This window comes from Aulostomus chinensis, chromosome 7, assembly GCF_037954235.1.
Source record: "Aulostomus chinensis isolate RoL2024-O1b breed Wild chromosome 7, RoL_Achi_v1.0, whole genome shotgun sequence".
NCBI lineage: Eukaryota > Metazoa > Chordata > Actinopteri > Syngnathiformes > Aulostomidae > Aulostomus > Aulostomus chinensis.
In genome coordinates, this window is record NC_141326.1 from 24,017,795 (window position 1) to 24,032,058 (window position 14,264).

The 14,264-nt window shown below is 40.0% G+C and overlaps 1 protein-coding gene across 1 annotated transcript in view; it reads right to left on the bottom strand.

Annotated features, from left to right (window-relative positions):
* Positions 1-14,264, bottom strand: part of nell2a (neural EGFL like 2a) — a 79,514-nt gene that overhangs the window by 45,974 nt on the left and 19,276 nt on the right. The window contains exons 8-12 of the mRNA XM_086209465.1: positions 13,756-13,884; positions 10,069-10,171; positions 7,705-7,796; positions 5,276-5,381; positions 4,033-4,161 (exon numbers count right to left, since the gene is read on the bottom strand). Of these exons, the coding sequence (XP_086065591.1) occupies positions 4,033-4,161; positions 5,276-5,381; positions 7,705-7,796; positions 10,069-10,171; positions 13,756-13,884 (559 nt within the window). The remainder of the gene's footprint in view (positions 1-4,032; positions 4,162-5,275; positions 5,382-7,704; positions 7,797-10,068; positions 10,172-13,755; positions 13,885-14,264) is intronic.

A 14,264-nucleotide genomic window follows, 5' to 3' on the forward strand; every position in this document is an offset into this window, starting at 1 on the left:
CGCCAGACAATTTCAGAGCAAGAATCAGACGGCTCTTGAGATGAATAGTGTGTGTCTGAAGTGTTGATTTAGGAGGCACTGGTTTTTCTGTATTCACACTGGTAATGGGATGGGGTTGGTTGGCACTTACTTCTATAGCAATGAGCTGCTGAAAATATTTGGGGCGCTTGGACATGACAGATGCATCCACAACAACAAGCCAGGCACAGACCGTCGCTCTAGCCTCAACACGCGACAAATTAAGGGTCAAAAATTTCTCCGTTTGTTTTTACTTCCTCTTTGCCATTTCAATGAAACTATTTGAGCTAGTTGAGCCACCACAAAAGATCACATCATGCGATTTGTATTTCTGGAGGTATTCCCCTGATCCAGAGCAGCCAGGATGCTGGACCAGTCCTTGAGAGATTTATAAAACGCTGGCAGTTCAGGATAATACTCCGCAAGCACCTTGGAAAGGAGAGATGATCTGTCACTTTACATTAACCTGTTTTGGCTCGTTACTCGGTTTGAAAGGCCGAGCATCTTCCTGTCTCTGGCTGCGGCTTTAGCCGCTTTGTGTGGCTGACTTGAGCTGAAGCTGTGGACACGGTTATTGTGCCTGTGATGCCGTGAATGTAGCTACTACTCCAATTTACATAAAAGGAGACAGAATAGTTAAGTCAGACACTCTGGATTTGAATTGAATGCTTCTATTATAATAAGACAGATATGCTATCATAAACCTCTGAGGTTCATGAATAGCTAACAGCTCAGCCAGCGCCGCCCTGTCACTTCACTGCACACACACCCTGCATGTAGTTACACACCCATTAAAAAACTAATGTGTCACAGCCTCCACCATAAAAACAATCAAAGCCTTCGCCACGGCTATAGTCATAGACTCGCTGTCACAGCCTGTCAGAATAGCAGCTACGAGGCAGAATACAACTAGTTTAACTAGTTAGTGTTGGTGAAGTGATAGAGAGCAGAGTGAGCCACAGCTGAGCTAGAACGGAATAGAACAGAACTGAATAGAATAGAACAGAATAGAATAGAATAGAGAAAATCAGTTTAGTGTTCGTATGTGGAACAAAGGGAATAACAAATATGTGAGGAAAACAAACAAATTTTTTTTCTATATCTAAAATTTCACACTCCGCCTGAATCATTATATCATCAGTGTTGGTACTGGCACTGAAGTGCAACACTGCCTACCCTGGCTTAGATACTTTATCACCAAATCCATACCCTCACCCTGTAATGACATGTTGCCCAACCCTGGGTCCGTGTACACCAGAATGCAGTGATGGTGAACTATTCAGATTCTTTACTTCAGCAGAGAATTTCTGCCATCATAGCCTCTCTGTTGTAAATAATTCTATTTTATTCTAGATCAAAGGTCTTTTCTAAAAAAAAACCTAAAAAAAAAACTTCGGCTCTTGTTTCAATGACTTCTACTTCTGTTTATTGAGTATTTGCACAACTTGAACTAAGAAAATATACTTATATTGTGGAAAAATATTACCGGGCAATGAAACTGATTCTTACGTATTAATATCAAAACATAAAAAATAATCATAAAATACTGCGCTAAAAATATGTGAAAGTACAAGGAACTAGCAATGAAATTTATCTTTATTTGTTGGGTCCCTCTCTTTGGGGGAAGTCAATAACACTGACAATTATCATTTGTAGGCAATGTCATATATGTTGTTCACACATTACATACACAACATTAGCACTGATTCGGCTGACTTGGTTTTTACTGAAAATCCTGTTTTTCCTTAATTCAATGGAAATTTGACCCCCCCTTTGTAAGTACGAATGTGGAGTACATCAACTTTGTAGTGAAGCTTGCACAGTGTAACATAGCACACGTTATTATCTGCAAAACAGGCCCTTGAATCCAAAGCAGTTGCTCACAGGATGACCTTGTTATTGCTCTGGGCTGTATTATTAAACCACATTGATTACATTTTCCGTTACCGATGAACCAACACAGAGCAGCTTTTTCGAGCTGAGAAATATACTTATAACGTGCTAAGTAAAATGTTTCGAACCTCAGTGTCTGAAGGATGTTTTCCTCTTATTGGGCAAAAGTTTGCTAATTGATCACAACCTTCCACCCACAGCGTCACTTCTCAGACAGACAGTATCTTCAGTTATGCAGATTTCCCTGAACTCTATAATTACCTGGACAACTGCTCATGTCTGTAAATTAATGTGAGATCTGCAGAAGCTGTGACACTTTCAGGCTGAGTACATATGATGATACATGCACTCACAAACAGACACGCAGTGACAGAGGAAGATCAAGAAGTCCTGTGTATTGATGGGGCAGCTATCAAGGGCAGAGGAATCGCAGTAACTTTGATGCCGTATTTTCTCATTAATACACTGGAGACGTGCAGAGCGAGTAGTCATGACATGATGTTTACTACATATTTTACTGCGAAATAGCACTAGAGATGATAAAGTCATAATTTTTTTAACGATGCATCTGGTAAATATGAAGACGGGAGACGCTGCGGCACAGAGAAGTAAGTGTGTTCGCTTGCAGGTTGTTTTTTTGTTTTTTTTTAACCTTAAAAGCTGCTCAGTTTTCAATCAACTTGTATTGGACAGGCAGGTAAAACACTGGTATCATAAGTTGTCTTTTTTCTTTTTTTCTTTTTTTTTTACTTATAAGGGTATCATTGTCGGAGACATCTTGGCTTTGCTGTGTATTCAGTAATGAATGACCTCACTGATTATGCATGGCATGACTTTCATCACCGCCCCAGCAGAGTGACACTGATTTTATGCAAACATAAAACTGCGGCATGCTTTTATATCACAAATTAATCAAGTGACTGGGAGGCCAAACATTAGTCTCTAAAATGCATTCTTTGAAGCGGTTACTGCGTGTTGTGGACACAAATAATGAGAGGATTACAGTCTCCCATCTCAAAAGGATTATGCGATACAAGCATGGATTCACCAAAGCGTGTTCAGGGTATTCAGCAAAACGTCTATTCACAGTGAATTTTTCCCCCCCATATTTAAACCTTAATTATTCTTATAAAAAAAAAGTGCAAAAAAATGACAACAGTTTGTAAGGCAACCTTTTTTTTTTTTTAAATTCTTACAGGTGTCGGGTCAGCAGAGAGTGATGGGAATTGGAATTAAAAATACAGCTGAAGTTTAGCCAGACCCTTTGATCACACTTAATTATGACCTCCTATTTATTTTTGAGGAACTATCGTGAGCCTGAGTCAAGTCTGTGGCAGTTGCTGTTATGTTTCTTCAGAATGAAATGCAGCGAACACTTTGTTTTGGAAGGTGAAAAATAGGCCATGGCATCTCCATCAACTACGCTGACTGGGAGACGAGTACAACAGGGACAGAAAAAAAAAAACACTTGGCAAAAACAAAATAACAATAACACCTAAACCATTTTTTTTAAGCCTTTTGGTAAAGTATCGTCTTCATAAACCCGCAGTGATTTTAGTCTCTTTTTAGCCTCATCTAAGCCATCCTAAATAATACATGATGATGTTTCACACACTCCAGCACAGTAGGTGGCGCTGTGGTGACATGTTAGCCAATAGAGTAGCAGGAGAAGGACATCTGACTATCTTAGTAGTGCACTAAGTAAATTAGAACATTAGAAAATGAATTTGCTTAATGTTCTGACAGAGAATATTGAGTTATATGGATCATTATCACCCCTAAAGACTCATTAAAGTTCCATGATTTGCTACAGAATGTTAACTACAGATTACTGGTCGATGTTAGCTACATTAGGTAACCAGCTAATGACCTAACTGATGCACTAATTCAAATGTCTGATGTCACTGATGGAGAATTGAACGTTGAAGTATATTACATTAATGGACACTTACTTAAAAGTATTGTGATGAATGTAATGTGTCTTTCCTTTTCTCGTGTGATTTATTGGATGAATGGAAGACACAGTCATTACCCACACAACAAGCAACCACACAGTTACTCTTAGAGGGCAGATAAACTCCAGCTAAAAGTCACTGTTTCTTATTCAGAGCCACACCATACCTTCGCAGTAGGCATTATCGTCTCGTAGAGGACGGAAACCATCCTTACAAACACAGCAGTCTCCCATCTCCAGGTTCACACAGTCGGAGTGCTCCACACAGCCGTGGCCCTCTGAGCAGAAGTCATGACCTGCAGGAGGTGTAGAGAGTGAAAGGTTGAGACCCAGAGGAGGGGCGTGATGGAGGCATGCAGGGAGAGTGGAAAGGTTAATATAATAATAATATAATAATATCACTACCCTCTCTAATGCATCCTCACTGAGGTTTATTTCCAAGGCGCATGCACTGGAAAACATACAATCTTACTCAACGTAAAAACAAAAAACAAAAAAACAAAAAAAAAACAAATTCACTTAAAAAAAACTGCAGGCTGAAGGCTAAAGATATTAGAGGATATAAAAATATAGTTCTGCTTTAGGACATGCTTAATCTTTCTAAAAAAGACACTTTTTATTTGCAAAACCATGTAGTATTTTAATACAAGCTCCTAAAAACTAACCACAGAGACTTTCAACTATTGCTGATTTTTGACTTATTTACTACCAGCAGCCATCGATTAACATTTCTTGTTTGCATGAAAAAAAATCTGAAAAAAATCAAACGAGTGTGTTTGTGAAAGGCAATCTATCTATGTGGAAAACATCCGATTAATTCAACTGGTTGATGAGTTCAAGAATTCATGTTGTCAGGAAATCTATGTTTGAATGCAACAATGAGCACAACTACTGTGAAAGGCCTCATGTGAATGCCTTTTTAGGGACTACAAAGGTTGTGGATGTTTTCCGGCTTGAGCTCTAATCTTTGGTTTCTTTAATAATTCAGAAAATGATTTCAAAACATTTGCAGCATCACATCAGCCAGCCACTATTTAATGATTTGTCAGTTCTTGTCTTTTGAATTGTTTTTTTTGTTTTTTTTTATGCATATAATAGTTTTTATCCGTTTGGAATTTATGATTTATGTTTTTGTGAAGCACTTTGTAACTTGAGTTTTGCTCTAGTGCTTCATAAATAAATATAATAGAGAGCTTTTCCAACACAACGCCATGACCTCAATAATAAACACAATGTAGAACAACCACTTTTTGATGGGATTCCACAGATACTGAAGAATTATGAGCTTCATAAATGCAAAGCTGTTGTGTTTATTGCAAGTGTAGCTATATGCGTACATACATTTATGTAGTCTAACCATCTTATTCCATCTAAACAGTACCGTAGGAAAGGATGTTGTTTTCTTCATACCTCTGCAGACTTTGCAACATCTGTCACTCAAGGTGATCTGCTCCGACTCGGGACATTGGAGTTCGGGACACGGCTCACTAGGGACCACTCGATGCATCGTTCTTTGCTGTGATGGGTAGAGACACAGTCCTCGTGAGCCACTTTCTCCGTCCACTCTGCCACCCTTCATTTGCTAATGGCCGGGATGTAATTATGAAGGTAATTATTCATCTATTGTGTTCCTTCTTTCAAGCCCCCACTCTCCCTCCCACCTAAAGCAATTATTCAGTGGTCAATAGCAGAAACCTCTCCTGTTGTCCACAGTATTTTACATCAAGATGCATCTTTATTCTACAAACAGCGACTCAGTTGTCTGTATATCACTGCATGTGTGTTAAATAAAACCTGATTAGGGGGTTCCTTCTCCCAGCATGCCTTTGGCAGGTTTCTGTAATTATTTCAACAGTTTTCCTCTGACTGATGCTAATTTAGAGTCATTAACACCAGGCGCAGTTGGAAAAAGACAGCAGACCTTCTCTGTTTAAATCAAAGCACAAACAGGTTTTATTTAAGAATTACCTTGAACCTGTCGTTCCGTAATATGTAAAAAATGACAATTATTTAATATGGCAATTATTTGAAGAAGGTGACAATATTTTTCAACCCCACACGTATCAATTTTGAATGTCGCTCCTCAAGGCAGAATACGAAGCATCAGCATGTCCCTTTGAAATTCCTCAGAAGTTCCTCGAACGCATGGAAGGTTCTTCATTTCTTTTGTTTTGTTTTTATGTAATTCTTCTTAGTTCCAGCCTGACTCAAATCTCTACTTTGTAGAATTTTAGTCAAGTTTTAGTTGATGGAAAATGACCTTGATATCTTCATAGGGAGTCTTAATGTGTCTCCTCACATGTTTTTGGGCCCCTCATTTTTATGTAATTTGAATTTATAGAGCCTTTTTACTAAAATGCATATTATTATGGTTTATTGTGATTGTTGAGGAAATCTGAATCTCAAATCAAATGAAATCATTTTTTGTTAATGAGATGAACACAAAACTGATTTAGATGACATGACATGAAAGCCATTTGGGGGGGGGGGGGGGGGGGGGCGCAAATGAACCGGAAAAAAAAGAAGCCATATAAATGGAGAAGAAAACAAAGACATGGAAGCTATGAAAAAATATATATTTTCCATTAAAAAAATTCACATAAAATAGAAAACTTGGATTAAAAAAACAAAGTGTGTCTTGTGGGTCCAGTTTGGTAACAATAACTGGTATTCATCCAGGTTTTTTTTTTTATATGATGATGAACACAATGCAACACACACATTGAATCTGGGTAAATACCCGTTCCTGTGTTCCTGACTACACTTCAAAGTGATACAGGTTTCGGGGTGAATCTGATTTTCTTTTGGACGAATCACATAAAAGTTTCCATTTTAGAGCATGATCACAAAAAGGTGACAGTATGTACCAAAGTTATTTTTGTACTTTTGTTAATTTGAGGGCACAATCTTCCCCCAAAAGTTGAAACAAGTTTCCAAACAAGCGTCTTGCCACCCACCACCCAAAACTTGCTCTCCCTGTGCAGCCAGCAGGCATACAAGAGATCAGAGGCATGACAAGCAGCTGTCAGGGGATGCCTGCAGGAGTCTGCAGCAGTGGGCTGACTGACAGAACTCCCCGTCCCCATTTCTTTGATCTGCCTGGGACCGCCAGTCAGTTAACTGGGACTACAGATGGGCAAGGTGTGGGCAAGCGTGCGCGACAGCTGTCTGAACGTGCCAATTCTATTGGTGTTCTGCAGAATTCACAGGGGGACGCTAGATGGTAAGATTGAGGTGAGTGATTAAAAACTTCAAATCACTTTTCTGTGATTGATTGGAGCTGCCTGGCATAATGTCATCAAGTGAATTACTCCCAAAAGTAAGCAACCATCCCATCTGGTGTGCAACACAGACAAAAGCAACTGCTCTGAATAACTGTGAGTTTAATGTGATGTGGGACCTCTGTGATACCTGACGACTCGTCCGGAACAATGGCTGTGGCATCCCGTGATTGACAGGTGGACTGCCTTGGCCTCTAAATGTAAACTCAATTAGTGGGATTCGGCCAACTACTTTAAAACAAAGACCACAATGACAAGCCAGATCAATAGAATTCAGCTGAAGAGGACAGGCTCGCATGCTGGCTCATTGAGGTTTGATTTATCCTCTCAGCGCCGAGGTAGCGGTAGAACGACTACTTAGTGGGCTGTCATGAAGGATGGAAATTAATGAAGCTCAAGATTTATTGTGGTGTCAATTTCTGCACATGACTTTGGTAAAAATAACTCTAAATGTGTGTTTGCTCTTTGCGTGTGTGTGTGCATGTGTGCGTGTGTGTGTGTGTGTGTGTGTGTGTGTGTGTGTGTGTGTGTGTGTGAGAGTGTGCTGATATAACTTACCCTGCATTCAAACAGCAGGCACCTGCCGGAGGAATCGCGCATGGCCTTCTGATCCCCCTCCACCAGCTCTCTCCCACCAAACAGGCAGACAGCTGATAGCAGACACACGCGTTATCAGCATGCACATGAACAAATCAAGATAGAAAACAACATTGCTCGCTTGAAAACACAGTTCTTTCTATTATTTAAGATATTAATCAATAGTGTTGGATTCTTTTAAAGATTGCCTCCAGGAAAATGTTACTAAGAAACTATGACCTTTGTTTGATTTGTTTTTGAAGAACAGTTTAATTTATTCATTTTTATAAGAAAACTTAAAACTTGATGACAGTTTAAATATACAGATAGATAGACAGATAGACAGATAGACAGATAGACAGATAGATAGATAGATAGATAGATAGATAGACAGATAGATAGACAGATAGATAGATAGACAGATAGACAGATAGATAGACAGATAGACAGATAGATAGATAGATAGATAGATAATCTAGAATTTCATTATACAATGGAAGTAGAAACCAGCTTGTGAATATATGCTTCATTGAGTCCCTTCTTGTAATTAAATGATCCTAAAATGTGCATGTAGTTTTGTAGTTTTGCCTAAATATGTCACACTGTAGTTGATATTGCTCGGTGAACACAAAGGCATGGTTAAAAAAAATAGAATAGGGAAGAGAAGAAAGCAGATTATTCAATTTCTTAACAATTATCCGCTCTTAAAAACACTGATTATTTTCTTTGATTAATCAATCTTTTTCTAATTCAATTCAAGTCAATACAATTTGAACTCACCGCCTCTCACCTCAGTGCTGGTATTTTTCTGCTTCTAGGCCTGGTTTATGACGTGAATACGGATGGAGCATCAGGGCTCTAAGACAGTTATTTTACATACGTTTGTTGTTTACAGACTGTTTTAAACTGAGTCAACAAACCAAAGCTGATAAAATCCAACTATGCAATGCTCCTGATGAAATGATGAAATAACTCACAGCAGCACAACAGAAAACCAGTCTTTTTTTTTAGGGGGGGCATGATTGACGGCACAGGTCAGGCTCTTTTTAAAAAAGAAGAAGAAGCTTGAATCATGAAAGCAAAGGACTTCAGACGCGGTCAGTTGACGTTCTACTTGACAGACCATCAAAAAAAAAAACCCTCAGAGCTCCTCCCCACAAGGCCTTGTGCTGCATGATAAGACTTTAATTTGAAGAAGAGATCATGTCTTTGTAGTAGGAAAACTTGCGGTGCTCTTCTTAACCAAGCTGGAGCACGCATCTGCTGTTGCTCTGTGTTTGCATATTTTAGCCAGATAAACTTACTTGCTATGTGTTTATATTTGTGTCAACTTGTGTTCCCCTGGGTCACCTGAGTAGAATCCAGGACTATCAATGTCTCAGTGATTAAAAGTTCAAATCTTATTTTGCTGTGCATCAATTATTAGAGAAGCATGAGACCAACAGAGGCAGTGTGTGGGAGTGTGAGCTGAGAAAGTTCTCCACTGAAGTCAGTTTGAAGAAGACATCTGCAGAGATATATAGTACCATTATATTATTTTTCTATCATTAAAATAGCCTTTAAGTCACACTGGTGCTTAAAAGCACATTTACGCTAAAACTAACACAATAAAGTCATCTTCTTGGCGCACACGTTCGATTTTGTTCTACACACTGAAAGACAGCCTTCGCAAATACTCACATTGCTTTAATTTGGGTTAATATCAGAAGAATGCAGGGGTGAGAGGAGCTAACACTCCCTGAAATCCATTTTTATTGAGAGGTGAATTGAGTGCATATGGGAGAAGCACAGTGCTGTGGTGAGGAGGCTAATAAGAGTTCATAGTACAACTCACAGTCTTGCAAGAAAAAAAGACCATCTTTGTAGCTATGTGGTGAAACACAATTATTTATCCACAGAGAACATATTAGCAAGCTAAAGTTAAAGAATGAACATTTAAGAAGATGGTGATGGGCAGTGAAAGCGTGCGTCATTAAACATTTCCGTCTCCTTCGCTTTCCTCGCAGCACCAAGAAGTTCTCCATAAATAGGAAGTGCTTTACATCACACGTCGATCCACTTGCTCATGACTGTGTGACTGGTGGCCATCTGTGTTTTGAAGCCTGCTTGTGAATAACTGATTGGTCCATGTATATGCAAAAGGATGGACCCATCTCAAGAGGCATGTTAGGAGGTAGCTTAGCAACACAGCTGAGGCCTGGTCAATTGTCAGGCAGCCCTTGTGGAGGCGTGATAGGAGCTCTAAATCTGGTGGTGGAGGTTTGTTCTGCTGGGGTATGTGCATGCAATTGTGTCCGTGATTGTGTAAGTGTAGGAGGGTGACAGGGTTAAGGGTGCTCCACTCACGCTGACACTCCTTGCAGCAGGCACCCTTTACATAGGCAGGAACTGTGCCCGCCGGGCACTGAGGGGGAGGGCAGGAGATGGCCTCACATAACACTGTTCCATTCTGGATCAAAAAAGAAAAGTACAACACATTACTCAAATGTATCTCTGTATAATTCCAGTCAAGTATAGATACTTTATCTTGTCATTTGCTTTTACTGTAAAAGCACTGTGATAGCTTATAACAACATCAATATATTGATCGAAGTTTATCACATTTCAGATTATATTCTGTTTTTGTTTTTTTTCATGTAAGCAAAGCATGTTTCTCATTTGCATAATTATGACCTTTATATGTACAGAGCAGCACATTTTACCGGTGAAAACTACTGGAGGCTTGCCCCGAGCCTTAAGTAAAGTTGTCTGGTTATCGCACATTTTACTACCACCTCAAGAGGCAGTGGTGAGTCCCCGTGGTGTGAAGGAGCAGCAAACACACAATTCTGAGCCTTACTGAGTGGCAAGTTTAGGATTTTCTCTAGTTGGAAACTTAACGTTCAATGAAAGCCATGAGGAAAGAACAAGCTCTATCAGCCTACTTTTTTCCCCCCAAAAAAGGGAGAGAGCATGTATTTGTAAAACTGGAGATCTTCAGCCGTTCATGCATTTGATATGAAGATTCTGTCAAATTACTAGCAAAGTTTTCGCGAGTCAAGTGTGCAACACTTTCTCCTAGCTTGGTCATCCTTACATTCAAGCCTCTTGCATGAGTCTTAAGGCAGAAGAATATATCAGATTCCATGAGCAAGAGGTGAGGAAGAGCTTTTTTTTTTTTAGTTTATAACATTGAACTAACCCTTCCATGTATGTTTATTATGAGCATCAATGACAGCAAGAAAAAAAACAAAAACAAAACAAAACGGAGAAGTGGAGTTGAAGAAAGCAAGAATCACACTAGATCTCATGCCAGGCTGACATATTTTGCACACACCTTGAGCTGGTATCTTACTTTTTCATCTTGGAGAGGAGCAAATTTCAATATCTCAGTGGTGTTTTGCTCTACATAGTTCAGTAAGACAGCCTCTGATATGTGCACCTGCTCAGCATCTAAATATGGTTTATGTTTATGACCGCGGTTGTCAAACTAGTCTAAAAAGATGAAGGGTTGGCCCGAGTTGGACTCATTTAGCTTTGTTTTGTTTTAGACGCTGTGAGCTTAGAGCGTGTGAGAATATGGCACCACAAACCGTCCCACATGCCAGTGTCATAGAACAGACTCTGTCCTCTCTCCCCAGGACGGCTCCTGCTGGCAAGCTAACTGAAGAGGATTCAAAAATAGTCAAATGTGAATAATTCCCTGCTAACCAGCAACCGTAAAGATCTGGTTTGGCAGATTGTCCATCAGTGATTGCCCACACGGGCATTCTCTGAGAGGAGAAACTGAAAGTGCTGAGTGCGCCCAAGGCCTTCCTGTGGAGACAGCAATACTCCACCACATCTGTTTTGGTCATGTCCCACTGCTAGAAACATCTGGTAACTGGTGTCCCCACTGCTGCAAGCTTTGTTCAGAGTAACTGTTTGTTATGAGGACATAGCTTTTGGCTGCTCGTGAACGAATCAAACACCTATGGCAAATAAATAGTGGGCTGTCATTGACTAATGCATAAAATAAAATCGATAGAAAGCAATAAAAGTATGTGTTATGTGAAAGTATTGTGTGCCAGAGGAAAAAAGCTGCAAGATCTTTGTGAAACACCACAGTTACTGTTGTGTTAAAAATCCGAAAACAAAAGCTGTGGAGAACACAAAACCCCACTGATTGATAATGTGATTCATCAATAAACGTCTAAAATTCAGGAGAAAAAAAATGACATTGTTGGAACGCACAAAAGCTCAGCTCATTACTGCACCACTGCAGTGCACATTCAGGGCCCGTGTCCACAAAGCGCCGCTTTCAGACTTTTTCCCCCAACTTTTTTCAGTTGTTCCAGTGAGGGAACATATACATATGTATGAACATGCATTCGGGAAGCATGCTTTGATCTTTGCAACCAGCTTGTGTTTTTTTGTGTCCACTTTTTTCAACCGATCACATTTGCCTGAAAATGAGTTTGGACTCATCGCCACGGCGACAACAAGACAGAAGAGAAGCTTGTTCTGTCTGCGTCTGTTTAACCTGGGCTACATGTCTGATAGATACTACTGTGATAGAGAGAGAAAAGCCAGCTTTGGGGTGCAGTTTGGATAGACAAGGAATGTTGTGGTTAGTCGTCTGTTGTCTGTCTCCAACATCATGAACGCAAATTCTCATCGGAGACAGGAGTCTCTTAGAGCAGCATGCCTTCTGTTCTGAATAATATCTGTTAATATTTGAGTAAGAAAAATATCTTCCTTAAAATTCAGCACCATTGAGAACGTTTAGAAACTGTCAACAGCAGCACGCTTGTTAAAATTCTCCATCACCACTTTGCGATCCTGGAAGAAAAACAAACGTGCTCTTTAAAACAGTAACGGTAAATCCACTCACAGGCTGAAGTAGATTTTCCGCAGTCACCTGTGTATCTAATATATTTTAATGATATCTTCTTTTCTCCGGCTGTGCCTGTAATTAACATTGCTTCCACGGATGAAAGCTCTGTGACAGCAACATCAACGAACCTGAGCCACATAATTGATAACATCTTAATGCATGACCTTTGAATTTTAAAGGTCGCAGCTAATTGCCACGCAGAAGGAAAGGAACATATCCCATCTAATTCCTTAATTGCAGCCCAGGAATGCTAACACACCATTCCCAGCGCATGAAGCGATTTCATTGGATGAGTGGGCATAACAAATCCCTGATGATAATTATCATCTGTCAGGAGCAATTAGGTGAGGTGCATGGAGAGATACGCGATTTCCTATTTCTTGCATGTTGAGTAGTGGTGCGCGAAGGCATCTCATTGGCTGGTTTGAAGGGTTCAGTAGCAGTGTATGAGTTTCATGATCTAAAGCTGAATAGAGTGACAGGGGGTGAAATCTGTTTGCTGATGTGGTACAAGCCCCACATCTCCAGTCGCTTCTAATTCTCTTTTTGGCAATTATTCACACTTTATGCAGCTCAAAGTAGACCCTTGAGAGGATCGAACATTACTAAGCACCGTTGTTGATGTGTCTAATCCTGAGCGCTGTGGAGGTTTTCAATACAGTATCTTTTCTAACTGGGGCAACCCGCCTCTAATACGAGGAAATAATGAGAATACAAGCTGTCGACAATTGGGCCCCTGCACTTTGCACCTCCACCCCACCCAAACACCCCCGCAATGTCACACACTTGATGAACAAGGGAGCAAAACAAAAGCCAAGACCCACAAGGGGAGTGATGAACGTGCTTCTAAGGGCACAAGCACAAAGTGATGCATGCACACACATACAAAAGGAGCATGAAAAATGCATGTCCTCTCTAACTGCCAACCATAGATGGATACACACACATTAAGTGGACATACTTACATACAGGTTAAGACACACACATATCTATTTTATGACACACTTGCTTGGTTGTAAACATACAAACACCCAAACACATACTGTGATGACTGGCACATAATTCTGTCTGTGCACTCACACGCATCAGATGGAAGAACCCACTTTGTGAAATATTTTTCTAACATACACGCTGACATCTCCACACACACAGATGAACATCCTTGCATGAAGCCCCACCGTGCATGTGCAGTTCCTGCAGCCATCTGTCCAGCCCTCATCCTCCCTGTAGACGACCCCCTTGACGCTGCAGGTTCTCTCACAATAGCAACCGTCCAGTCCATTCATCTTCTCCTCTGCTCGAGACAGCTGCTCATAAGACCCCCCCCCCCCCATACACACACACACCAAAAAAAACATAATGAGGAGAGAAGATGAGAGTTAGGTTGTGTCTATATTCATATGCAGAGAAGAAAAGCAAACAAATGAAATTACAAAAGTTATTAGACACCTTTAACACGCCGTCTCTGAATCAGAGCAGCAGAGTTCAAAAAGAATAGCAACATTCAACAGCCTGATGACATTCATGTTGATCACAAAGGCACATTTTTCATCCTATTAAGACACAGCACAATATATAATCATAAAAGTTAAATAAATAGATTTACCATCTCAAAAAAAAAATTTTGTCTCTGTGAAGTTGTTCTTTGACCTTTTCAAACATTAAAAAGCCATTCATCATATATTCT